Source organism: Artibeus jamaicensis, unplaced genomic scaffold (genome assembly GCF_021234435.1).
Source record: "Artibeus jamaicensis isolate MK-2021 breed Jamaican fruit bat unplaced genomic scaffold, CSHL_Jam_final contig_463, whole genome shotgun sequence".
Lineage (NCBI taxonomy): Eukaryota > Metazoa > Chordata > Mammalia > Chiroptera > Phyllostomidae > Artibeus > Artibeus jamaicensis.
The window spans coordinates 981942-1009729 of record NW_026521841.1 but is presented as its reverse complement, the minus strand read 5'-3'; the positions used below and the strand labels follow the sequence as shown (position 1 = coordinate 1009729).

At 49.1% G+C, this 27788-nt stretch overlaps 1 protein-coding gene and 1 non-coding gene across 3 annotated transcripts in view; one reads left to right on the top strand and one right to left on the bottom strand.

The window, feature by feature from the left end:
• Positions 1–9191: 9191 nt before the first annotated feature.
• The window catches only part of TFCP2L1 (transcription factor CP2 like 1), a 57655-nt gene continuing 39058 nt past the window's right edge, over positions 9192–27788 (bottom strand). For both annotated transcript variants that reach the window (XM_037145344.2, XM_037145345.2), the window contains 5 exons: positions 27245–27335; positions 26160–26266; positions 22984–23126; positions 18542–18593; positions 9192–17714 (listed from right to left, as the gene is read on the bottom strand). In XM_037145344.2, coding sequence (XP_037001239.2) covers positions 17668–17714; positions 18542–18593; positions 22984–23126; positions 26160–26266; positions 27245–27335 — 440 coding nt within the window. In that variant the 3' untranslated portion in view covers positions 9192–17667. The remainder of the gene's footprint in view (positions 17715–18541; positions 18594–22983; positions 23127–26159; positions 26267–27244; positions 27336–27788) is intronic.
• On the top strand, positions 25186–25292 carry LOC119049373 (U6 spliceosomal RNA). Its single transcript, XR_005082507.2, has one exon. It is a non-coding gene; the product is annotated as a U6 spliceosomal RNA (small nuclear RNA).

The window sequence follows — 27788 nt, the reverse complement described above, 5'->3', positions numbered from 1 at the left end:
GGGAAGCCCTGGCTGTGCAGCCAGAAACCCCACATTCAGGACACCAGCCCACACTCACGGGCGGATCTAGCATCTCACCACAATAATCATCATCGTTTTCCTCAGAGAACGAAGACAGTTGCAGGATTAAATGACCAATGTCTGCTGAGTGCTCAGCCTGAACCCACGGTGTATGCATTTAGGAGATGGTGGTGACAAATATCTTCAGCAATGACTCTCCCAACCACACTACTCCTGTCACCCCTCGTAGCGGGCAGAGGCTCAGCTGCCAGCTGGCGGAGGGAAGCTGAGAGCCTGCCGCCTCCCAACCAGACAGCCAATATCCATGTGTGGCAGCACCATCCCCTGGGAAGGAAAACTGGCCACCTAGGGGCTCCCCATGACATCCCAACTGCTGGCTCCACCATCTTCACCCCCTCCAGCTTCTTTCAGCGCCTCTGTTTCCAGAAGGCAGTCACCCTGGTCCAGTGCCCAACCCCCACCCCATGCCAGCACTGAACTCTCAGAGGCCCCTCCATCTCAGGAGCCACCCACACCCAGGTGCATTCCTAATATCTCTGGTGGGAGAGCCTGCGTTTCAGGGCAGAGACTGGCTGAGGACCTGGGCACCTCGGTTCCTTCTTAGCCTGAATGGGTCACAACTCTCCAGGGGGTCTTGCATGTTGCTTCTTTCCTGTAGGCCTCAGTTTCCACTGCCACCACCATCCTTGCTGCCACTGCCGCCACAGCAGCAAGAGAATTTAGTGGAGCTCAATTTTTCACACTCAATTTCACACTCACATAGTCCCGGGTGGTCTTGGAGCCCCTCTAGTAAGTCCATGGCCTTCTCCCACCCTGATCTGGTCCCTCCTCAGTTAGGCTCTTGGTTTGCAATACACTGCCACATGTTGTCTCCTTTTGTAAAAAATATATTTTATTGATTATGCTATTACAGTTGTCCCATTTTCCCTTTATCCCCCTCAGCTCTGCATACCCTGTCCCATCCACATTCCCCTCCTTTAGTTCATGTCCATGAGTCATACATATAAGTTCTTTAGCTTCTCCATTTCCCATACTATTCTTAACCTCCCCCTATCTATTTTCTACCTATCATTTATGCTACTTATTCTCTATACATTTCCCCCCTCTCTCCCCCTCCCCCTTCCCCCGCTGATAACCTTCCATGTGATCTCCATTTCTGTGATTCTGTTCCTGTTCTAGTTGTTTGTTTAGTTAGGTTTTTTTTTAAGGTTCAGATGTTAATAGCTCTGAGTTTGTTATCATTTTAGTGTTCATATTTTCAATCGTTTTCTTAGATAAGTGACTTTAACATTTCATATAATAAGGGCTTGGTGATGATGAGCTCCTTTAACTTGACCTTACCTGGGAAGCACTTTATTTGCCCTTCTGTTATAAATGATAGCTTTGCTGGATAGAGTAATCTTGGATGTAGGTCCTTGCCTTTCATGACTTCAAATACTTCTTTCCAGCCCCTTCTTGCCTGTAAGGTCTCTTTTGAGAAATCAGCTGATAGTCAGTCTTACAGGAACTCCTTTGTAGGTAACTGTCTCCTTATCTCTTGCTGCTTCTAGGATTCTCTCCTTCATTTTAATCTTGGCTAATGTAATGATGATGTGCCTTGGTGTATTCCTCCTTGGGTCCAACTTCTTTGGGACTCTCTGAGCTTCCTGGACTTCTGGAAGTCTATTTCCTTTGCCAGATTGGGGAAATTCTCTTTTATTATGTGTTCGAATAACTTTCCCACTTGTTGCTCTTCCTCTTCTCCTTCTGGCACACCTGTGATTTGGATGTTGGAATGTTTAAAGATGTCCTGGATGTTCCTAAGCCTCTCCTCATTTTTTTGAATTTTTGTTTCTTTGTTTTGTTCTGGTTGACTATTTCTTCCTTCTGCTCCAAACCATTGATTTGAGTCCTGGTTTTCTTCCCATCACTGTTATTTCACTGTAGATTTTTCTTTATTTCACATAATTTAACCTTCATTGCTGCCTGGTCTTTTTAATGCTGTCGAAGTATCCAGTGAGTTTCTGGAGCACCCTGATAACCAGTGTTCTGAACTGTGCATCTGATAGTTTGGCTATCTCTTTGTTATTTAGTTATATTTTTTTCTGGAGCTTTAATCTGTTCTTTCATTTGGGCCTTTTTTTTTTTTTTTTGTCTTGGCGCACCTGTTACATAGTAAGGGGCAGAGCCTTAGGTGTTCACCAGGGTGGGGCAACCCACGTTGCTTTGTTGTGACGCAGTATGTGGGGTAGGGGCCTGAGAGGGAACAGTGCCACTAGCTCTGCTCTCTGCCAGCTTTCAGTCATTTCCCCTGCTACCCATAAGCATATTGGGACCTTCTGGTGCAGAGTCCCAGGTGGGTGGACTTGTGTACATTCTGGGGCCCTGTGGGTCTCTCCAATAAACTCTCCTATGAGCTTGAAGTTTCTCCCACTGCCACCTCAACCCCCACAGGTGTTTTTAATCAGAGGTTTGAGGCTTTATTTCCTCGCTGGAGCCCTGTGTTGCAAGGTCTGTCTGGCTCCCTAGTTCCTCCTCCCAGTTTATCTGAATGCAAATGTGCCAGCCACCACCTTGCCATGAGTCCTCTCCACCCCAGCTGTGCATGTCTGCCCCTCCTACCAGTCTGGATGAATGTGTCTTCTTTAACTTCTTGGTTATTGGACTTCCATACCGTTTGATTTTTCTGTCAGTTCTGGTCATTTTTTGTCTTTAAATTTGTCATTGTCCTTGTTTTGGTTGTGTGAGGAGGCACAGTGTGTCCACCTGTGTCTCCATCTTGGCTGGAAGTCATGTTGTCTCCTTTAATGAAGGGGTTGGGGGACACATGTGAAAATGCCTGGCCTGGGTAATGTCTAGGGTCCTTAGAGTGTTGACTCTAGGTCTGTATTATACAGGCTCTGGCTGGAATTTGGCCCCACAGTGCCACAGCCATGTCACAGTAGAGCCGTGTCCTCCCTCTCACGTCTTCTCCAGTGCCTTCTGTGCCAGAGATGCTCTGAACTAAAAGAAGCTGGAGTCTCAGCCTGGGCCCTGTGTGCCACTGCCCAACCTGCCAGCCCAGCCCACCCCGAACACCCATTTGGGGGCATGGGAAACCTACAGCCTGATTTTATCTTTTTAACAACAATGCCCCCTTTTTTCTTAAGGCACCAGTGCATATTCCTGGGTGCGGGCAGCACATAGAGGCCATTAGAGGACTCTAGAGACGGGGTGGGTGGGGAGGCTACAGTTACTCTCTTAACTCCTGCATCTCCCGACTGCCTACCCTGCATGAAGGCCTCCCTGCAGGGCCTTTAAAAATCAGTCTACTTTTGACCCACCCCCCTTTTTTTGACCTTGGATCTCTATTGAGGGAGAGTTGGGTAGTGATTTAATGCACAGCGTTGGAGCCAAGTTCAAATTATTTCTTGGGCAAGTTAATGAGTGGATCATGGCTTCAGTGTCCTCCTTCCTAAAATAGGACCTATGGCAGAGCGTGAAGTGGGCTGTCGGGAGTGCTGGTATCTGCAGACTCCAAACAGAGCCATACATGGTGTTGATTTATTTTTTCATTCATGCTGGTGGTTTTTAAAGAATTATTTATTAAATGCTATTGTGTAAAAAAAAAAATGCTGGACCTACGGCCAGAATGCATTCCCCAGACACCCAACCAAGCCCAGGGTGGGGCTCTGTCCACTGTCATGTGAGAAGAAGACTGTGCTCTGCCCACTGTCGAGTGAAAAGAAGCTCATGGGCACCACTTCCAGGCTCTGTCTCTAAGCCTCTCCTTCTGTCCTCCAGGTTCTCCCTCATCTCTTCCTCTCCCTAGAGCAAAGGGTCACGCAAAAGACTCTGAGACCCTAGAAAAACACTCAAAGGAGAGACCTTAGGCCCCTGAATGACCAAGTGGAGTGCAGCCCTGGTAACCCAGATCAACCTGAGACACGGAGGAGATAAACCTTTACTGTGTTAAGCCTAATGTTTAGGGGTTGTTTTATAGGACCTAGTATTACTTACCTAATAAGAGTATAGTGTGAGACTATTCTCCTCAGGCTATTTCCAACTTAATTATATGTCTAATAGCTATTAATATAATAGTATTATTTTGTATTCTGGACAGTCTTCTTTTTAATGTTACCTTCTGGATACTTTACAAAATGTTTAGTTGGTCTACAGACTCATTCTTCAAACTCTTAAGTCACTAGCACAATTAAAACATGGTACCCAAAACACTACTCAGAACACATGGCTCTGCCCAGGGCCCTCATGACCTCTTTCCCAGAGTCAGATTAATGTCAGAACACAGAGGCCATTGCCATCAGGGGCAGCAGGGCTACAGGGAGCAGCAAGCTTCCAAATGGGCAATTCAGTCAAGGCTGCAAGGCCCAGGAGTCTGGTGGGTCCCTCAGGACCCCTTGCAGAGCTCTGGCCCCCTAGAGGGTAGTTTGGGCCTCCACCCCTGGGTCCTGACACCATTGGGGTGCTCTTACAGCCCAAAGGCAAATGCTGAATTCTGCCTGAGGCTCATGGCCAACAGGCCAGCAGCAGTGGTTTGCCGGAATGATGTTTATATACCAGGGAATGCCCAGGCCCAACTGCCCCTAAAACAGGAGACTTTCAGATGGCCTGACTCAAACATTCTTCAATACCTTCCAGTTTGTGCAAACATTAAACTGACTCAGCAAAAGGTGCCATCTCTGAGGCCTGCCTGGGGCTGTGTAGAAGACACCCTGAGCAGGTAGGGGTGCTGAGATAACTGTGGGGCCCCCGAGGAAGGGGGCCCAGGGGAAGAGCTGCACGTGCAGGGACCTGGGGATGGGTTTCTTTTCCTGGGCACACATTCCAGAGGGCAACAGAGGGACATTTGCAGTTGTAGGAAAGAAGCTCACTCAGTGACCACAAATGGGCCTGGCGGGGGCTGGGCTCCGAACCGAAGACTTACCAAGCTGGCCCCTGGCGGTGCCCCTACCACCACCACCACCTTTGTTCTCCCAGGGAAGCCAATGGCAGGTGGGGACTCTGGTGCTATTCTAGGAACGGGGAGGTGGTTCTGGTTTGCCCCTTTGCCCAGACCCAAGGGCACAGATGGGACATGGCTGAGATGCCGGTGATCATGAGATGTAGCTTGTCCCAAAGGCACACTGCCCTGAGGGGCCAGAGAATTAAACTGACAGAAGACAGTAGCAAGAGAAAAAACAGATTTCTACTCACCCACATACGTAGAAGTTCACAGAAAAAGAAGACTCAAGGAGGTGGTTAGAATTTGGGATATAATAATATATACCATCTGAATAGGGGAAGTGGAGGGGGAGAAGGGCACTTTTGGGAAAACAACGGATGTTTAGGAAAGATAAATGGGCCCCAGAAGAACAGATGAGAAATGATAGTTTGTGACAACATCTGCTGGGTGATTTCTTATCGTGATGTCGCCTTTTGTCTCCTCTCTGCTGATAGGAGTTAATCTTCCCCGTTGTGAAAGTCTGAGGCAGAGAATTTATGACAGCCGAATTCTTTGGGGAGGCTCTGCTTTTTTGCAGATAAGAGTTCAAAACAAAACAAAACAAAAAATCTCTTCATAATGGTATATTCCAGATCTTCAGAAGTCTGTAAGACACTTGGCACATGACAGGTACCTGACAGGTTGGGGGTTCCCTTCCCAGACCCTCCACAAACTGACCCACCCAATGTCCTTTGCACCATGCTTAGTATTTCTCTCAAATCCTACTCCCCCTTCCAAATTTGCCTGTCTCCATAGCCTGTTCTTGGTGGTCAAACCTAATAAACTCACCAGTTAAGGCACACCAGCTGGTTTCCCGCCCAGTACAGGTACTTTTGAATTAGAGTCTTTGGGCCCCATTCCCTCATTTGCTAACCACCACACATTGCTGTCATTTACTTATTCAACAAACAGCCCTGGAGAGGGTTTTCCCCACCAGGCCCTAGGCTGGACTCGAGTGGCATTATTTGGGCAGACCATCCCTGTTCTCTAGGAGCAAAGCCCAGCTTGAGAGGCAGACAGACAGACAGCTCAGCCTAAGCACAGGAGCCATGGGAGCTCAGGGGAAGAGCAGGACTGGCAAGCTCTGTGGTTTGGAGGCAAGAAAGAGTGAGTTGGGTGTCCAAAGGGAAAGGAGGGAGTGGGGAAGGAAGGAAGGGGTGGAGAAAGTTGGCTGGTATCTCTCCATCCCTGCTCTCCACTCTGGACGTGTTTGGGGCCCAGCCCCTTTTCCTACTCCACGTCGGCCTTTCAGATTATCAGATATGCCAACTGCGGCTCTTGCCCAATAAGCTCTCTCCAGATAACCCCTCTCCCTTGTAATTGAGCTTAAATATTTATCCTCCCAATCAAGGCAGGTTAATATTCAACACAGCTGAGCTCTGGAAGCCTCCTGCCACTAGGCAGGGCTGAGGGAGGGGCAGCTCTGGGGTGCAGGCTTCCTTGGAAAGCCTGTTCACCTGGGGGTTTGAGCTGGGGGCTCTCTAAGCCTGGTTCTGTCCCTGTCAGATCTAAGCATCCTCTCCAAAAGGAGAGCCTCAGTGCCTGTGTCTGCCAGTGCCTGCAGCATGGACGTCCCAGCCTCTTTCCCAGTGTGGACAGGACAGAGCTCTTTGGGAAGTGCACACTGCTCCCATCAGAGAAAGATGCAGAGGAAAAACCAGTTTTCCAGTTGCTGTGCTCCATTGGGAGAACATGCCCACACATCACTCCCGAGACTCTGCTTTGCTGGCCCTCAGCTGATTCTCTCAGCCTCCTGAAAGTTTGGTCTTAGCCCCGTAGGGCCCGTCCTATCTGACATTGGAATCTCAAGCTCGCAGGACAGAGGCCCAGACAGTTCCCCAGCAGCTGCCACCTCCACCACTGGTGACCTTCTCTGGTCTTCCACATGGACTATCACATGGAGGCCACTGCAGCCCACAACCTCCTAGAACCTAGAAGGGCTGCGAGTGTGGCTGCTGTGCCTGGCCCGGAGCAGACAGTGGGTGGGGAGCTGGCAGCCGCCACACAGGGTGTGCCCAGGAGGCCCCTTGGCCTCCTCAGAGGGTCCCATAGATAGGTTTCATGACTGAAACCAGCTTCCCCTGATAGAAAGATGCCACAACTGTGACCCTACTCTTCAGGTCTGGGTGCCCATGCCAGCTGACCCTAACATTCTTCAGTGCCCCCATCCTCTCCCGACTCTTATCTCCCCACCGAGTCTATGTCTCAAGGGACTCATTTTCCTCTTGGATGCTTCTTTAAGAAAGAAAACACAGTCCTCCAGGCCAGTGGTTCCCAAAGTGTGGTCCCCACTAACAGCACATTTGCAGCCCCCTACTGAATGGAAGAGCCCGCGTGTGGGGCCCAGCCTTGTGTTCTACCAGCCCTCTGTGGGCCGCCCAGGACAGTTCTCAGCAGGGGCTACAAAGGCCCCCAGTAAACCATAAACCATGAATGGAAGCCTCTCACCCACCAACTCACTCCGTGCCAGGTCCATTCTGCACTCCTTAAAGTCACTTTAACCTGTTAAACATCCTACAGAGTAGGTATGAATGTCAGTCCCACAGGGATGAGGCAAGCCAGGCTCAAAAGAGTCAAATAACCTTGCCCAGGTCACAGAGCTGAGTTGGAACAAGGTGCTGTCAATCTACCGTACCATGGTTCTCAAAGTGTGCTCTCTGCACCAGTGGCATCAGCGCCACCTGGGAACTTTCTAGAAATACAAATTCTCAGGCCCGAGCTCAGACCTACCAAGTCAGAAACGCTGGATGTGGGGCCCAGCAGTCTCTTGAACAAGCCCTTTAGGTGACCCTGATGCAGTTTGAGGGTCACCCACCCATCCTACCTGGAAATGGGGCATCCTGTGAGTCTCATCCTGAAAGCTTCACGCCCACATGTGGCTGGAAATGGACCATTTCGGAGTGTGGTTCTGCTCCTGCCTCAGCAGGCCTCACTTGCCCGGTGGCCCACTCTCCTGCGGATTGCTTGGTACAGCAGCTGTAGGGCCCTGCAGAGGGGCATGCCCAAGGTGGGCTGAAAGCACTTCTGGGTGCACACCTCTGGGCTTGTGTGCCTCCTGCTCAGAGCTGAGTTCCCCGCCGGGGCTGAGGCCACACAGGCAGGTGGGCAGCCAGCAGCCGAGCCTGACGAGAGGCAGGGTGGTACAGGGTAGCTTCCAGCCTCCAGCCGCTGATGGCTCCACAGCCTCAACCAGCTCCCCAGCTCAACTCTGAGCTTTTGAACCCAATGCCATCCTGCCCCCTTTTAGTTTAAGGACATTCCGTTGCTGTTTCCCATTGCACTTAGAAAGCAAATCAGAGCTCCTCCCACCATGGTCTGTGAGATCCTGCATCAGTGTGGTCAAAATGCAGGGCACAGCTTACCAGTGGGCCAAAAAGTCGACTTAGCAGGTCAGGACCTGCATTTCTAAAGAAAACATGAAGTGGAATTGTTCAAGCATAGCTTTGTGAAACTCTGAGAATCAGTTATCTGACCCAACACACAGCTGTCTACTCTGACCCCCCTAGGTGTCACTCTCTTTTGGGTCCTGGAAAACACTGTTTCCCATCTCACAGCCCCACCCAAGGGGCTCCTGTACACAGCCACACTCACTGCTTCACACCCATAGTCTCATGTCAGCCTCACAAGCTTGCGAGGCAGGTGGTGCTCCCATCCCACTGCACAGATGAGAAGACTGAGGTTTGGGGAGGTTAAGCAGCTTGCTTTAGATCCATCGGTGCCAGGATCCCAACCTAAGACCTGGCCCCTCACCCCTGTGTGTACTCTCTGTTCTTCTCATAGGAGCACAGGCAAGTTGAGAGGAGAGGGGGACCTTACCAAAGTGCCATGGGGAGCAGGATCCACTGGTCTCAGGAGGGTGAGGAGAATGTGAGCAGGAGACACAGAAGAGAGGCAGCCCTGGGAACAGCACACACATTTGACTGGAATGGAGGACGGGGGGCTGAGAAGCTTGGGAAAAGTGTGGTCTGGGTAGGAAGATTTCTGAGCAAAGCCAAGAGGTCCACGGTCCTCAAGAGAACACCAGACGGTTTAGGGAGGCCAGTGGGTGGCTCGTGAGACTGCAGCCTTGGCCTTAGATGATGAGAAGGACCTGGGGTGGTAGCAATGCAAATGTGCCTACCACAAGGTTCAACACAGCTCTCTCAATGATCAAACTTCAAAGACCAGAGGACTCCCATAAGAATGGCTACTATCAAAGAGAGGGAGGGGGAGAGAAAGCATTGGCGGGGATGTGGAGGAACTGGAACCCTTGTGCACCCCTGGTGGGAATGGAAAATGGTGCAGCTTCTGTAGACAACAGTATTAGCTTAGGATCCAACAATCCCAGTACTGGGCATAGACCCCAGAGAATGCAGACTCCAACAGAGGTTTGTACACCCACATTCATAGCAGCATTATTCACAACAGCCAAAAAGTGGGAGCAACATAGTGTTCATGAGTGAATGAACAAAATGTATGTAGTACTATATGTAGATAATGGAATATTATTCAGCCTTAAAAAGGAAGTAAGGTCTGATACATGTTACACATGGATGAACCTTGAAAAAATTACATGCGATGAAAAGAAGCCAGCCACAGAAGGACACATACTGAATGGCTGCACTTACATGAGTTACCCAGAGCAGTGACATTCAGAGACACAAAGTAGAATGGCAGCAGCTAAGGGCTGGGGTGGGGAATGGGGAGCTGGTGTTTGCTGGGAACAGAGTTCTGGCTGGGGAAGACGAGTTCTGAAGACGGGTGGCGCTAACAACCGTACAACATGAATGTACTTGATGACGCTCAAGTTAATAAACCTAAAAATGGTTAAGAAGGTACCTTTCACATTCTATGTGTTTTACAACTAAATAAACAAAACAAACAAAAAAAAAGCCTGGAGGTCTGAGCCATAGGGGATGCTTCTTTTTATTTTTTTAAAGATTTTATTTATTTATTTTTAGACGGGAAGGGAGGGAAAGAGGGAGAAAAACACCAACATGTTGTTGTCCCTCGCACATCTCCTACTGGAGACCTGGCCAGCCACTGAGGCATGTGCTCTGACTGGGAATCTAACCAGTAACCCTTTGGTTTGCAGGCCAGCACTCAGTCCACTGAGCCACACCAGTAGGGGCACAGGGGTTTCTTACAAACGAGTTTTATTTGCATTTTGACCTGAGCACAGATCCCACGTACAAGGTGCTCATCTGCACAATGGTGCAGTAACAACTGCAAATAGGCCTTATTTCAGGTACAAAAACAATGGCAGTACACGACTTCTGTTTCGAGCTCACCCCCCATGACCATCACCCCACCTGACCCGTCCGAGGGCAGCACCACCCCAAGAGAGACTCCTATGACCTTTAGGAAAACTCGTCCAATCTGGGAAAAGGTGAGAAAGTTACATTTTAATAAAGAAATCACTTTAAATACATGAACACTAGAGAACAAAGTAACCAAGTTTACACCCAGCAAGGGAAGGGGAAGGCACACAAGACAAGCCCTTCTCTACCTTCGTCTTTAACAAGCCCCACCGTTTCCCCACCAGGTGCTCCGAGCCCAGTGATGAACGAAGTCTGTATAAAAGCCAGGGTTACATAGGAGCTCTTCTGTGTATTTGGGGATAGCATGTGCCCTGATATGGGGTCTGAACCCAGGTGCCTGGCCTCTCATCTTGGCTTGGTCCACCAGTAGTTACAGGGCCATGGAGCACATCTGATTTCTTGGTCTTGATTTCCTCCCTAGGAAGCTGAGCTACAGAGGCCTCTCTGCACTGTAGGGAGAATCAAATGAAACAATGACAAAAGCACCGAGCACACCTGACCCACGAGAGGCCAGTCAGCACCAGCTGCTGCCCTTGGTGTTGGTACTAATGGAGCACTGGAGGCAGTGCCCGGTGTAGGGGTGGAGCAAAGGGCCCAACAAGGCTGGCCAAACCACAGGAAGGGGGTTTCCCCCAGCTGAGAGTGGGACAGCAGCACATGGAGTCACCCCCGGTGAGGCTGGCATTTGGGCAAAACCTGAAACCTGGGCCTGTGAAACCTTTATAGAGGGCCAGAAAGCAGCCCCTCCCAATCACCAAGCTGAGGCCGCCACAAGTGGTTGGTTCTCTTTATAGGAGGAAGACATTAGGAGGCATTTGCAGGAATCCAGAGAAGGCAAGAGGTGCATAGTCCTCAAGGTACCAGACGGAAGTGCAGTGCAGGCTACACCCTCTGGAACAGGAGCGTTCCAGAGACCTCAGTCCTAAGGCCACTACCCAACATGGAGGGGCCGCCTGTCAGTACTGGCACAGCCCCTCCCACACACAGACCTCTCCCACAGCCCCTAGCACTTGACCGAGGGACCCAAAGACCTGTCAGGTCTGCAGGAATGGGCCAGCAGGCAGAAAGGGCTTGGACATTCTTGCCAAGAGGCTGGAGTGGGCCCCACCAGGGTGGGCGGGCTCCCCGCCACAGGGGAAGTGAGACCACGTGGCAGGGGAGATCCAAAGGCTGCTTGGTGAAAAGTTTCTCTTGCTTCAAAGCTCAAATCAAAATACTTTTTATTTTTAAGAAGTCCTACTTTCTGGATTTTCTTTAAAATAACCTACTGGGGGTAGACAGGAATGGAGGTCTAGCTCAGTGGTTGGCAAACTTTGTGTATAAAGAATTAGTTCATGTTTTCATCTTTAAGAGCCAAGCAGCAAATCAGTATTACGTAGGCATAAAAGAAAGTGAATTTCCATATTTTTAATGAAATTCAAAATAAGATAATGGAGTACTTTTTTGTAATATAGGTCTGCTAATGGGAAGAACAGATTTTTATGAAGGGGTGCTGGATAACATCTTACTTGAGTGGTTTAAAGGCAGTATTCCCTATCATCCAGTTGGTCACAGACTGCGCAGGGAGCTGGTTCAGGCTGCAGCTGGCCAGCCCTTGATGAGTGGGCATTTGTCTATTGATGCTAGGTGCCAGGGTTAATTATATTGTTTTCTTATGGATGAAGATTCACTGTTTCCTATGATAAAAGGCTCCCCTGTGCTCTGGTGGCTCGCTGCAGCCCAGCCCCCAGGGCTCCTAGGCCGAAGGGTGTGAAAGAGGCTCAGGCAATGTCCCTCTGCGGGGGACTGGTCTGCCTACCTGAAGAGCAGGGCTGGTCAGCCCCAGACTCACCTCCTTCACCCCATCAACAGCCTTGCACAGGGCAGCCAATCCACCAGTCAGAGCTGACTTCCTGGGGGACATCACCTTTAGGTATCTACGTGGCGAGAGGGGAATGGGATGGCAATTCCACTCCTGGGCCATCGGCAAGAAAGCCACCACTGATACCTACTGCCTTTCTCCTCCTGGGATTTTTTGTCACCCACAAAGTGGAAAAAGAAAACCCACAAGGGGCCTTTGCAGAGGCCTGGAGAGCTTTGTCCAGGCTTCGAGGACCTCTGTGTGCCCCTAGAAAAAGGCCAGGTGATCTGACCAGCAGCTTCCCATCACAGGCCCACTGAGGGGTTCACTGTAACACCCACATCTCCAGGTTGGGCTGTCTTGAAAACCTCCCCGTCCTGTTTCCATAGGGTGAAGGGAAGGGGGCTGAAAGTTGGTCAGAAAAGATATGCAATCATTTCCTATCAGCCAGCTGAACTAACATCACACCCACAGTATAAAACTGAGGAGAAAAAAGGACATGAGGTGGTTGTATGGAAGACTCCCTGGGTCTTGCTCAAAGAGGCCTTGTAGGATGGCAGTGGCCAGCACTCCTCCCCTCCCCAGAGGAGCTGGACTTGGGGTGTGGATCCCCCCCAAGATGAAGCAACTTGACCATAACCAGCTTCAGCAACAAAGCCAGAAGCAGGAGAGCCATGTAAGATCTAAAGGGAACAGCAGTCATCACACGTAGCGAAGCTGAGAGTATTCAGGGCCACACTCCTGCCAGACACAGAGGCAGGGAAAGGGATGTATGTGTGTACACACACACCTAGAACGTAGCTGCAGAGCAAGCTGACACTGTGTGCAGGCTCAGGCTACAGGGGAACACCCGGTGGCCACCCTAAAGTGCTGAAGGAGCAGTCAGCCCACTTGTGAGCCAGACTTGATTCTTATAGCCACGGGAGCCATGACTGAGACACTACACCTCACATCGAGATGCCAGCAACCCTGGAGTGCACGCAGCACCAGGAGCTGAGCAAGAGCAGTAGCAGCTCTGTGCACAACCAGTATGCTGCACACACTCGGCACCTGGTCATGGGATGACTCTGATGAAGGGAAAAGAGGAAAGACCCACCACCCGTAGTTTCACCACGTGATTGAGCCACCCACAGCTCCACAGGTCTCTCAGCTCTATTCTACAAGGGCGGTCACAGAAACCCAGTGAGGCAAAGAGACTCATGGAAACGAGGATCTTGGGGCCCGGGGCCCTTGACTTGGTCCCCTGTCCTCCCTCCTCTCTCCACTCCACCTCTCAGCCTCTGGTTTTCCAGCTTTTCCAAGAGCCTCAGGGCTTCCTTTCTCCACTCCAATGACAACACAGAAAGAGGTTTTTACGTGTTTTTCACCAACCTGTTAATCATTTTCCAACCTTAGGTTACTCAGGCCAGTCCCTGAAGCCACACTGGACTTGGAAATTTGTGACACACTGCTCAACCAGTTCCAGTCTGCTCCCAGGAAAGTACTACATGCCAGCCCCCCTCACCCCGCCCCCCAGCTTTCTCTAAGGTGGCCTGAGGCTGCCTGGCAGGAGGTCCCCAGGGCAATGTCTGACCTTTTTGCTTTAGGACCTCAAGACAAGACTTCAAAGTCCCCACTCTATCTTGCTTTTTCCAAAGGCACAAAGACCCATCCCCCAGCAAATCTTATTGTTCCCCCATTCAAAAGCCTCTATGTTTTTATTTTTAAGGTGCAACCTTGTAAACAGGGAAAGGTTACCACCACCTTGCAAACAGACACTTGCCCAGCAAAGAAACACAATGGCCTGAGTAGAATGAACAGAGCTTTGTGATCCTGGTCCACAGTGAAGCCACAACCTAGAACATGTGGGGTAGAGGGTACAGCCCTGGCAGGGAGGGCTGTCCTGCCCAGTGGGTCCAGACGCTGAACTCGGCTCACAGGACAGACAATGCACAGGAGTATAAAGGGGTACAGCTTTTCTGTACTTAATATAATAAGAGCAATAAAACCTATAGCTTTAGCTCATATGACTCGTGTGGAAGGACCAAAACATTTTGTTAACAAATTATGATGTGTATTCTTTCTTGGCATTTATTACTTTCTACTTCTTTGTAAGCTACAAGATTTAACTACAACCATTAGGAGAAGGAAAGGAGAGGAGAAAGAAGTGGGCTTTTCAGAGAATGAAAGAATCTACTAACAGCAAACTTAAGGTAACACATCTTTATTAGGTCCTCTTTTGGAATTAAGAAATAAAAAATATTAGCTTACTATATTTTTAGAATTAAAATTGAGCCTGCCATCACTTGGCCTGGGTAGTAACACCACTCAGGTACAGGTGACTAAAGACAACTTGAAAGGCTGGACATCAGAAGACCACAGGTCTAGTCCTGGTTCTATGTAAACTTCAGCAAGTTATTTCACTTCTGTGTGACTCACTTTCCTCAAAAAGAAAATGATTGGCATTGACCTTCCCCAAGGAATAGTGTGTGAAGCTAGAACATGCAGCAAGATAGACTGCAGGACACCAGAAACTGATATGACCCAGTACTGCTGAGACAGGTAAAGGGGGAGACAGCACGAAGAGAATAGAAAGCCTGCTATAACAAAGAAAAGGCTAGCATTACCAACAACAGCCCCATGTCCAAAAGAATTTTTTTCAGCAAGAATCAGGGGCCTTTATCAAAGGTACGAAGGCAATTAATTCCATGGGGATTTCAGTAGTTATTTCAACAACTGGTGCTGGGACAACTGGACAGACACAAGCAAAAGAATAAAGTGAGACCCCAACACCACACCACATACAGGCACACCTCAAAGATACTGTGGGTTTGGTTCCAGACCCCTGCTAAAAAGCTACTACCACAATAAAGTGAGTCATAATCTTTTTGCTGGTGGAGGGTCTTGCCTTCAGTTTGTAAAACGTGTAACATCCGTGAAGCACAATAAAACTACGTATGCCTGTCCAAAAAATAACTCAAAACGAATCAGAGGCCATTGCAAGAACTAAATAAAATGTCTTAGAAGAAAACATAGGCATAAATCTTCTTGACCTTAGATCAGGCAATGGTTTCTTCTATTTGACACCAAAAACATAAGCAGCTAAAGAAAACATAGGTAGTCTTGGATCTTATCAAATTGAAAACTTTAAAAGTGAAGACAACCTACAAGATGGGAGAACATTTTTACAAATCATGTATCTGATATAGGACCTGTATCTAGAATATATGAAGGAGTCATATAACTCAATAATAAAATGAGAAGTAACCCAATTACAAATGGGCAAAAAATAAACATACCTCCCATGAAGATATACAAAAAGCCAATAAGCACATGACAAAAGTGCTCAACATCGTTAGCCATGAGGGAAATGCAAATCAAAACCACCATGAGATACCACTTCATACCCACGAGGATGCTGTAATCCAACAGACAGCTAACAGCCCATGTTGACGAGGGAGGGTGTGGAGAAACTGGAACTCTCATACGCCGATGAAACGGGAGTGGAAAATGGTGCAGCTGCTTTGGGAAACAGCCTGGCAGTTACTCCAGTTAAATATAAAGTGACTGTATGACCTAGCAATTCCACTCCTATGTATATTTCCAAGAGAAATGAAAACATATGTGTACATAAAAACTTGTACAAATATGCTTATAGCAGCATTATTCATAATAGCCAAAAAGTAGAAACAACTCAGTGCCCATCAAGTGACAGATGAACAAGACGTGGCCTATCCATAGAATAAGGACTGGCATGCTGGCACACATTCAACAGGGATGGCCCCAGGAAACATTATGTCAGGTCAAAGAAGCTGCTCACAAAAGACCATATGTTGTATGATTCTATATACATGCACTGTCCAAAACAGGTAGAGCCATATGAAAAGTAGGTTCATGGTTGCCTAGGACTAGGGCAGATGGGGGGGAGGTGGGAGAGCGACTGGTAAAGGGTGCAGGGTTCCTTTGGGGGCTGCTGAAAACACTCTGAAATTGATTATGGGCATTCTGTGAATCTGCTAAAAATCACTGAAATATACACCATAAATGGATAAGTGAATAAATTGTGTGGTAAATGAATTATATCTCAATAAAGCCGTTACCAGCTCCTCCTTCCCTTTCAAAAAGGGCAAAGGAATCAGGACCTCTGTTGAAATACCACACCCCCAGTCCCAACCTAATTATTATAGATTCCATTCACTCTCAGAAGTGGCCCGGTTTGTATAACAAATTTATGTCAATACCTTAATCACCATGTGTTATCAGGCTGGTGGCTTTGCCCCTCTGGGCTTCAGTTTCCGCATCTGTAAAACAAGGTCTACCCAGTTCTCAACATCCTAACCCTAGCACTGCACTTCCCGAAAGCTCTACTTTAGAAACTGTAAAATCCTGCTCAGTGGTCATAGGTTCACCATGCTTTGGAAGATGAACCTAAATTAGCAAAGGATTGAAGCCCTGGGCCAGCATGGATTGCTGGGTCCCAGGAAACACAGGCCAGCCTACCAGTTACTGATACTCAAATATCCTCATGGGCCACTAAGAAAGGTGATTCGATCACACGGTATAGGCAAAACGCTCTACCTGCATCCCCTACAAGTGAAGAAAGATCAACATTTAAATAGGGTCCTCACAGAAAATGCGATGTCCCTAGGAAACTTGGCAGGCTTGGCCATAGGTAACCAAGATCTTCCTTAATGGGGTTTGGTGAGCCCACCCAAGAGGGCCAGGTATGGTGACAGTCAAGGTCACCTCATCATACACTGGGATGACCATTTCCTGGTCCTTACCCATGATGGCTAGGAAACAAAACTATACCAAAGGAGCTCATTTTGTTCTCATCCTTTATATACTCATGAGAATATGCCTAAAAGCAGCCTTCAGGTCCGCGTGGTGGGTCCTACACGCATATTGTGGTATTCCACCAAGGCAGAGAGATGAGCCCAGCTCTGGGCTTTGTAGTAGCAAATCCTTAGATACAAGGTAAAGGCAAAAGGAGTAGAAGGCACAGAATGAACCCCACTTCCATCAGTCCACCCAAGAACAGCACAGACAGATGCTCACCAGGGCCACCAAGGACGGAAACCAACATGAACAAAGACGGGTGGTGAATTGCCCCCATCTAGTCAGCAGTCTCAGCCATGGGGCCTTCTCAGTCACCAGAGAAGGTGAAGGTTGGGGTGAGGCAGAACTTCATCTGGCAGCAGAAGAGGTCAGGAGGCACCAAGACAGCCAGTGGACTAGCCTCCAACTCAGAGTGGGAGGGGTTTCAGAGCAGATACCCCACTGTCTGCCTCTTTAGAGTGGCAAGTCTGGGAAAAAGACCAAAGAACCATTCAAGCTAAAGGGGGAAGGGAGAGAGGAGCCAGTGGCTTTCTGCATGCCAGGGACTCCACATCTGTGGGTTTCTGCTGGTTGTCGGTCTGTGGCTTTCACACACCAGGCAAGGTCACTTCTAGCTGCAGCTTGCCAGGGGAGGATGCAGCTTACAGAGGTGTGATTCCTACATCCAAGGGGGTCCAAGGGGGTCCAGAGGGCTGGGAGGTGGAGACAGCTGCTGGCTGTACTTCTGCTCAGATGCTACATTTCAGGATGATGTGGTAGCCATCGCTGCTCTCAGCTGTAAGAGGGAAACACTGGGCATTTTCCAGGAAGAAAGGCACAGTGCCCTGGCATCTGGGAGTCACAGAAGGCATGAATATTGCCAGACACCACCAAAATAAGGCTGCGCACAGCACAGTGCACTGGCAAAAGCAGACATTTCAGCACATGCCTTCACATCTGTCTTGTTGGGTTTCTCTCTGACAATGGGCCTTTCCACCACAGCTCTGGACTCAAGGACTAAAAGACCTACATCCAAGGAGGCTCTAGGCAAACAGTATTTCTTGGGCTGGTGCACCCCCCAGGCCCTGACCTGATGCAGCGTCTGGAACCCAGTCAGACGGCTTTCATTCGGACAGATGCCAGACTTGTACCTCTCACCTCTCCCAGCCCCTAAGGAAGGTCATGGTTGGTCTTTCCTGTCTCCTGGCTCCCAAGTTCTTTCTCAGGCCCCTTCCTCAGGAGGGCCCTTTATATCCTACCTCAGCCCCTAGCCCAGGTCCCCAGTAGACTGGCCTTAGCTGCTATATTCCATGCTTACTCTTCCTGGAGACCCATGTTTTAGAAAAACCCAAGCCATCTTATGTCTACCTGGCACTGAGTCCGTGGAGAACACACTGTCCAGCCAGGATGTCCCTTCTGGGGCCAATCTCGCTAACTCTCCTGTTCCAGCACTAGGGTCCACAGGAAGTTTGTTTCTCTTTCCCAGAGGACATTCCCAGGGAACCTCCTCCAGAGGGGGCAGTGTGCAGGCCAGCCCTGCTCACCTCACTACACATTACCCTGGGGGTGCAACCAGCATTCTTCAAACAAACCGGAAAGCTGGAGGTTGGAGGGGGGCTTTACCTTTTAAGGTACTGAGGACAAAACAGGATTCATCTTGGAAGTTCTGCACCATCTGAAAGGCAAAAGAGAGACCACATCCCTTCAACAACGAGTGTGCACCACATGAAAAGCCCCGGCACTCAGCAGCCCGCCACACGCCATCAGAGACCACAGTCACCATGTTTGCACAAAGGCAGGCCAATGCTGATGCTTGATTTCAGCTACAAAAATGTGATATAAAATCAATGTGCAATATGATTACAATTTTAAGTAACAAAAAACTGAACATAAGAGACAAAAAGGAGCCTGGAAAGGAATCAAAATGTTATTAGATTTAAATATGGGATTAAATTTTTGTTTGCTTTTGTTTTGCTTTGTCCTGGTTACTGGGTCTTCCAGTCCCTCTAGCAGACACAGTATAGGAGAGTGTATGTGTACAGTAGCAATATGTGACAATTAATGTGCTTTAAAAAACCTGGGTAATTAGCAGGATCTGCCCATTAGAGTCCTAGGAGGACCAGGTACAGAGGTTGGCAAAAGTAGGTTTACAGTTTTGAGTGTGTGAAACACAGAGTTGATAAAGGTATTGTAATACTCACAACCTGCATCTTTTTTTTTCCATACAAACAACTGCAAACCTACTGATGCCCACCCCTGAATAAACAGAGTGCCACTTCCTGCATCTAAAAATGTGGTGGGAATGGAAGAATTACTCACCAGCTACCTCTCTGGAGTTCTCGTTTTGATTAGCTACCTCATGACCTCGGGTAAGTCAGCCTTTTTCTTCCTGTCTCCATGTAAAATGGGGCTGTTTTGATGATAAAAAATATAACCAGGAGGTAGAGTGATGGAGGCTGGTGTCTCTACTGGTGGAGTGTGAATCTGTGTACCCACTTTACAGAACTGTCCATGAGACCTGAAAACATGACATCTGTCCCCTGGGCAGACACCCTTGATACATTGCACATGCACACACAAAGCATACCTAAAGATGTCCAACACTGCCCCCAAACCAAAAACGGCCCCCGTGTCAATCGACACTAAGAGCCTGGACTGTTACGCCGTGACTTCAGCAGTGCCCATAACCTACAGCAGCACACCTCACATGCACAGATCTCAAAATTATCACGTGCAGCCCTGTCCAGGGGGCTTGGCTGGTTGGAGCATCATCCTGTGCACCAAAAGTTTGTGGGTTCAATCCGGGTCAGGGCACATACCTCAGTTGCCAGTTCGATCCCGAGTCAGGGTGTATACAGGAAGCAACCAATCGATATTTCTTTCTTTCTCTCTCCCCCTTCCCTTCTTCTAAAATCAAGAAACGTATCCTCAGGTGAGGATGAAAAAAAGAATTTTAATAATACCATGTGGAACAAAAGCAGAAAAATCACAGAAGAATACTCTATTATGCCACTTATACAAAGTTTTTAAACAGACAAAATTCAACAATACATTGAGGAGGAACAAGGGAATGATAAATACAAAATTCAGACCAACAGGTGGAGAGTAATATGAAATTAACTCACAAAGGGGCTTCTAACATAACACTATGTTAACTGCAGAGCAAGTATTGGGTACTTCAATTATTCTTTTTTTTTAAGGGTTTATTTATTTAGTTTTTAGAGAGGGGAAGGGAGGAAGAAAGGGAGAGAAACATCAATGTGTGGTTGCCCCTCACTCAACCCCTACTGGAGACCTGACCTGTAACCCAGGCACGTGCCCTGACTGGGAATCGAACCAGCAACCCTTTGATTCGAAGGCCAGTGTTCAATCCACTGAGCTACACCAGCCAGGGCTCAATTATTCTTTAAACTACACACATACACTTTATATACTCGTTATATATGTATGCTGCTTTTCACAATATAAATGGCAAGAATTATAAAAATATACACATACACATAAACATTCACATCACACTCACATACTAGCCAATACAACAGCAAAACTGCTTTCTAATTTTAAAAAAATGCAAGCACATTTTATTGCCTGCTCTGGATTATTGCCCCAAATCCTGCAAATCCACCCACCTGTAGATGCCCACGCCACCCTGCAGGGCCTGATGATGTGTGAAGCACACTCACTGTACACTGCTGGCCTGTGCCTTCTAGGACCCTGGGCCACCCAGTCACTTGTGCATGCAAAGCCTTAGGCAGTACCCACACAGGCTTAATCAGTAACTCCCTTGTTTAATTAAGTGCCCTTGTAGACCCGGCAGGGAGAGCTGGCCAGGCTTCCTCCAGTGCTCCAGGCAATTAAGAAGCAAAAAGTTTCCAACTGATTTGGGGTTAAGAGGCAAGGAGACTTTGGGGAATAGGAATGGCCTATTTAGCTGAGGTGGCATTTGAATTCTGTTCTCTGCTTCAGTTGCTTAACTGCATACTCTTGGGGTCACAGGGCAAGCTGGAGAAGGAACTTCCTTTAGAGACCCATGAAATTGCCAGGGTTCCATACATTCTTGGCTTCTGTCTTCACAGAAGAAATCCATTCTGAATTGCAAAGTGACGAGTTTTCCATGCCACACCCGACAACCCATTGCTCAGGGCAGTTTAACCTTCCAGGCTATTCTAAAGTTAGGAACTCTGGGCTTCCTTTTCTTTATCTGTGAAATGGGGGTAAAAAAAATAGCTGCATTATAGTTGCACATAACAATATGGAAGGAATTCTGAACTGGGGACAAAAACAGCAAGTTGCAGATGAAGGCACAAGCGCGTCTTTGCCGCGAGGTAGAGAACCTGCACGTCCACACACCTGGGCACACAGCGGACACCGCACACAAGATCGTCTGCCAGGACCACACAAACCCAGTGTAAACTCCTCCAGGAAAAAAGAGTGGGGAAGATGACAGCCTCTCACATTTGCCTTCTGCTCTTTGAGGTTGCTTGACCACTTGATTACTTTTTAATTAAAAAGGAAGGAAATAGCACCTTGCAGACCTAAGGCTGAAACGCTCCTGAAACGGAGACTCCCATTTCAGGGGCTTCAGCGACTGTAATGAGGAGCAAAGGATTATTACTAATTATGACAATTATGAAATAAATATAAAGATCATTAAAAGACTTACATTTTATACACTGTCGATTTAAGAATCTGTCCATCACTTGGTCCCCAAAACAAGTGCCTAAGCACTGTCAGTTATATTTGCTGTTTATTCAGCATCTCCTGGTACCTAACAGTCTTCTCGTTTTACCCTTACCTGCTCAATAAGTATGAAATATCCCCATTTTACAGATGTGGAAGCTGAGGCTCAAAGAGGTTCAGTAAATTTGCCTAAGGTTGCTCAGCTACCAGTCCAACTCTGAGCCCCACGTCTTCTCTACTTCCCCAGCCACCATTCCTGTACCATTTCTTTTATAATCCTCTACGCAGAGGCTTTCAGAGTTCCCACGACTGGCTTAGGATCTGCTAGGGGCTGGGCAGGGGCTCAAGGTCCCAGCTGTGGTCCCATCAGCCCATCTGTGTTTTTAAAGGGTTCATTTCAGGAGAGGTTGGGGAGCCTGCTGTCTTGGAGCTTGGGCTCTGCAGCTGGACTACCAAGGTTCCCACCACAGCTCCACCCCTTACCAGCTGTGGGACCTGGGGCACTTAGCCTCTCTGTGTCTCAGTTTCCTACCTGTGAAATGGGAAAACCATAGCATCTACCTCAAGGGAGGCCATCAGAATTAAATGAGTCACTATGTGTCAACTTGGAACAGTAGCGAGAACACAGTCGGCACTCAATAATACTGGCACTCCTTACTATGATTAAGAGTAAAGGTCCAGGACAGAACAAGCTTAGAGACTTCTGTTCTACAACTTGCAGGAATGTCTACATGTGTCAGCAAACCTGTTGAAAAACCCCCTCCTTAGCCTTGAGTGGAATCAGATCACTTGAAGGCACAGTTCTGGCCACAGTTCTGGAATCAGATCACTTGAAGGCACAGCCCTGTCCAATACCTATGCCCTCTGCCAGCAGCGGCCTGAGCCTTGCCACATCTGGGTGGCCAGTGACAGGCCCAGGAAGGCCATGGCACCTTCATTGTTCAGCAGAGGAGGCGTCTGTTCTCTCCGGGAACCACGCCCTCTCTTTGTCCAACCCCCCAGTCCATTTCACCCCTCACTACGGCCCATCCCCTACCCTGGGTGAGTGCCCTCCTCCTGACTCCTTACAGCCCTCACTGTAAGCCCCCTGCAGGCAGGGGTGCAGTTGTGCTCCTGAGTCCTGCATGGCACCTGGATGAGGATGAAGTATGGAGCGGATGCCTCATAGCTATTCAGGGCCGCCGTGGCCTCCAAACTCTCTCCTTCGCGGCACTCCAGGCAGCCGCTGCAGCCGTAAGCAAGGGGCATGCCTAATGAAACCTGCTTGCCACCTCTGTGCTGAGTCATCCCCAAACCCCACAGGGTGCATTTCTTGTGCAGGTTCCACTGCTCCTGCCTGGAGCACAAAGCCCCAGCTCTTCGGACCGGTCTAACGGCAGGCTCACCTCATTGCTGACCACCACGTGGATGCCCGTGGGCCCCTGCCGGTAGACTCGATGAATGTGCTGTGGGGGGATGCTGTACAGGTTGGCGATCTTCTCAACCAACTCCAAGGTGGTCAGCTCTTCCAAGAAAATGGCATGGTACACTGGAGAAGGGAGAAACAAGTGCTTCTGTAGAACAAGTGCCTGCTTTTGAAGGGGCAGGCCTATCTGCCACCCCATCCCACCCAAAGAAGTCAGTGACATGCTCAGGCAGATGCTCAGGCCTGGAGCTGTACCTAATGGGCACATACCCAGAAGCCATGTGGCGTCTGCGCAGCCCACCAACAGGTGAAAAGATGCCAGGCTATGGTTATTTTTTCCTGTTTCAGTCTCTCTGGGGGACTTTGATGAAATGTAGAATTCCTGGATCCACCCCAGACCCAATGACATTCATTTACTAGGGATGGTGGCTGGAGGGAGAAGGATTGGCAGAAGTCTGTATTTGTAAGTTTCCAGTGATTCTGACCTGTGGCCCGACATGCACTTCACTGCAGAATGAAAAAGGAAATCCTGAGCTCCCTTCCCTTTCTTCCCCGGGTTTAAAGGAACGGCTTCAGGTGGCAAAGAGTGAGAGATAAGTGCTACTGGCTGCAGAAGAGCCCTTCTGTTACGGCAGAGGCACAGACAGGCTTCGAGAAAAGGGTCCGCCATTCTCCCAGATCACAGCACGTGGAAAAACCTCCTTCCTTTTGCACCAGCCCCTGTCTTGTGAGTCTGGCTTTTGTTGCAGCAGGAAGTCAAACCTGTGTTTCACTCACACTTCTCCATGCATACATAATAGTCTGCTGAGCACTGTGACCCCAAAGGGTGAAGGGGGCACTAGGAGCATCATCAGCCCATCAGAAAGTAACAGTGACCCTGAGACTGAAAAGGCTGCTTCTATAAACCTCAGACCAGCCAGGCAGGAGCAAACTCCACAAAGGCCTGGGTGGGTTATTCAATGTTCGAGGGCCTCATGTTCCTCAAAACTAAAACACAGCTGAACTCAATGAGGGGCTCCCAAACTTCTCCCTCAACTAAGGAACCCTCAGTTAAAAAGAAATCTGATCACAGGCCCAACTTTAAAAGCATGCACACACACACAGTGGGTCCCTTTGAAGTTGGTGGCAGAGCTCACAGGTTCCAACCATGTGACAGATTCACCTTCCCACAATTTTGAACATGCTGACTCACTGTTAGATTCTGTCCAGACAATGTGGTTCCTGAGTAATGCTCCTTCCAGTACCGGCACTAGGCTTCTCTGCTGAGATTCTTTTTAATAACAATTCCAATTGGACTGCTTTTCCCCAACTTTTTAGAAAGCCTGTTCAACTTGATCCAATTTTACTCCTCAAACAAATCAGACTGCTGACAAAAAGGAACTGGAAGGATCACAGTCTGGCACCTCTTGTTGTAAACTTTTGTCCCTGGCCTTTCCTGCCCCCAGCCAAACACAGCCACCAGGAGTGCCTGGAGCTAGTAGAGGGTGCACAGCACAGCGCCTGTCCCACCAGGAGCAGCACAGGGCGGGGAGGGGTGGGGAACAAGAGGCTGTAGACTGGGTAATCCTAGGTTCTAATCTTAACTCCTCCGCTCACTGAAGCAAGACCCCAGACACTCTCCACACCTCCCGGAGCCCTGGGGTGCCCTGCCGGCACCCGCATCTCGGGGCCACCACAAAGTCAAATCATGCGCTGTGTGCGGCACACCTGCCCTGAGCAAGTTCATGCACTAAACAGCCCTTTCCAAGTGTGTGGAAAACCATGACCTTCGGGCTCTGGGCTTTGCAGCCTCACTAAGCTGAAGAGCAGGGGGAGGACCTAGACTTTCACCAGAAATGTGCAAAGGCGGCCGAGGGCTCAGAGGCCAGCTGCCGGGGTCCTGATGTTTGGACCCTGGCTCTGCAACTTCAATGCTGTCATCTGGGGTCGGTCAACTATGCCTCAATTTCCCCCACAGTGAAACAGTGCTAGCAACAGTTCCTAACACACAAAGCGAATAAATGACTACAAGGGAAATCCTTAAGACAAGGGACTTATTGGGCATCCTTGCTGGTACGGAGGGACCTGCAAGGAGGCAGACAGGGCTCTCTCTGCAGAGAATACTGAGCACTGACTGTGCAAGTCGAGACTGGTAGCTCAGCAGACGCTCAGCACTCACCGGTGCTTGGAAGCAAGGAGCACAGTGCTCACTCCGGCAGCACATACACTCAAATTGGAACGATACGGAGACGGTTAGCATGGCCCCTGTGCAAGGATGACATGCAAATTCATGAAGCATTCCATATTTTTAAATAAGGCAAGACATCAAAGTCAGATAACAAAATAATGCCTCTCCAACATATTCCTTCTACATTGTGTTCTCTAATTAATATGAGGGAAGGACAATGAAAACATTTGTTGCATCCAGGTGACATAGTACTCTTCTATGAAATTATAAAAGTAGTTAAGAGAAATAAAAGAGGGGTTGTTTTTTAAAAAGCAGCAGTAGCAAAAGCAAGGAGCTCAGAAGCAATACATCACCTCACTGAAATGAGATGACATATTGAAATGAGGTATTGAAACATCTGTGGGGTATGCGCTGCTGTCTTCACTATACACACGTGGAAGCTGATGCAGAGGCCCTGGTGCCCAAGGACAGAGCCACTGGGTGGCATGGCCAGCACTGGTATGCAGAGACAGCTGGCCTCAAAGTTGTGTTCTCTCTCAAAACTGCCAAGCCACAGAAGTCCCATGCCCCCGAGGGGCTCCAAACCCCTTCAGCTGTGCTCCTTAGCCTCAAGCAGCAACCAAACCAAAGTGAGAAACACATATCCGGCCACGAGAAATCACAGGAGGAAGCACTCCCCAGATGACAGCCATCAGGGGCCACTGGACTGGGAGCCAGAAGGCCCGACTCCTAATTCTACCATGAGCAGCTCAGTGGCTTTGGGGGACACACCCAGTCTCTGGGCCTCTGTTTCCCTGGATATAAAATAAGTGAGCTTCCCCAGCTATCCTGCAGGATGCCTCCACCTTAAACATTTCAACCCCAGGATAAAGGCTAGCACAAACTTCACCCGAGATAGGTTGGAAAAGCGTCCTCAGTGAGAAGGCCGGCTGTTTCTCCCATTGCTTTGTCGCCCTGTAGCCCTGGTGGGGCAGCCCCTCACCACTCACCACACAGGCTGCTGTTGTCCCCACCACCGTCCCGCTTCTGCTGCAGGGGCACTCGGTTCTGCTCCACCTCCTGACAGACATAAATAGTCATCTTCGGCCTCACGTTCCTGGCAGGCGGGAAGGAAATAAACAGCAGGTATGGGAGACCAAGCTCTGTTGTTCCAGAATGTTCCAGAACTCAGGGTGGATGTGGGGATGTTGAATGCCTCCCACAGTCTGGCTGGGAGCAGAACCCCAGACAGACTGACCTGCCAAGGCAGCAGGGTGGCAGAGGGTTGTCTACCAAGAACAGGGATCTGAAAAATGAGGTATTTTTTAGGGTCATAAAAGCAAATACTTTCTCTAGCTTACTCTGCACCAGGCAACATTCTAGAACTTTACATGCATAACTTGTTTCATCCTCACATCACCTATAAGGGAGCGAGGACCTCCATATTCAATCTACTGATAAGAAAACTGAGGCTTGTGGGGGTTAAGAGCTTTTGCCCAGTTCCAAAGCTCCTTTGAGGCAGATCTGGGATTCACACCCAGGCTCTCATTCACTCTGAAGCCATGCTGTTCATGTGCAGTTATTAGAATTTAAATTCATTAGTTAGTTAAAATTTAAAAGTCAGTTTATCAGTCACAGGAGCCTCAGAGCAGCTGCTCCCCAGCCACACGCAGCAGGGCTGCTGCACTGAACAGAGCCTCACAGAGCATTCCCATCATGGCAGGGAGCGCCATCAGGACACAGTGCTGTTCTACGGTCATCCCCAAAAACCACTGCATGAGGCTGAGTGGCCTCACCAGCCCACAGCTTCCCTCCAGGAGGAGGCAGGTTGAAGCCTCAGACCATGCCAGCATCTGACAACCTATGGCTGAAGGACTGAGATCCAGAGGCCAAGGCTCACAGAAAAGCAAGAAGAAGGAGTGGCCTTCAGGCAGGGTGTGCTGCAGCAGCAGCCTGCAGCAGTCACGGCCTCTCACTCCCATGCTGCAGCCCAGCCTGTGCCCCCCTCACCACCTCTCCTCCTGCATCTGCCCCAGAGGGCCCCATGGTTGGCTTCCTGCCACACCCTGCCTCCAACTTGGAAAATGATACCCACCTGCCTTTGATGGCATTAAAAAGCCGGATTCCATCTGCAGGGCCGCAGATCTGGACCAAATCATCTCGAGACATCTTCAGCAAGTCAGCACCTAGGCAGGTAAGTGGGACTGCCCGTTAAGTGGGACACAGAGAAAAATCTCCATCACCAAACACCTGCAGACCCTGCATGGGGGTGAGGGTACAGGGGAAGGGGGAGGGCAGGCCCACCCTCAGGGGGAATCAAACATTTCATGGAGAGAGAAGCAACAAAGAGTCAAACAGCATCAGATCACAGCCCCAGAGATGTCAAACACTAAATGACTGGCATTCACAAAACACAGCAGCACACACAGGTGTTACAGCAGCCTGTGCCTGCTTGTCCCTCCCTCTGTACTTTGTATTATTGACATATAATATATATGCACCTCTATGGGCATGTGGCATCGATCACTTGTACACTTGCCTGCATGCAGAGTGCACAGCTCACTGGCTGCAGTCATTCTGAACACGCCCATGCACCCAGCACACAGATCAGGGAAGCACATTCCCAACATCCCACGGGC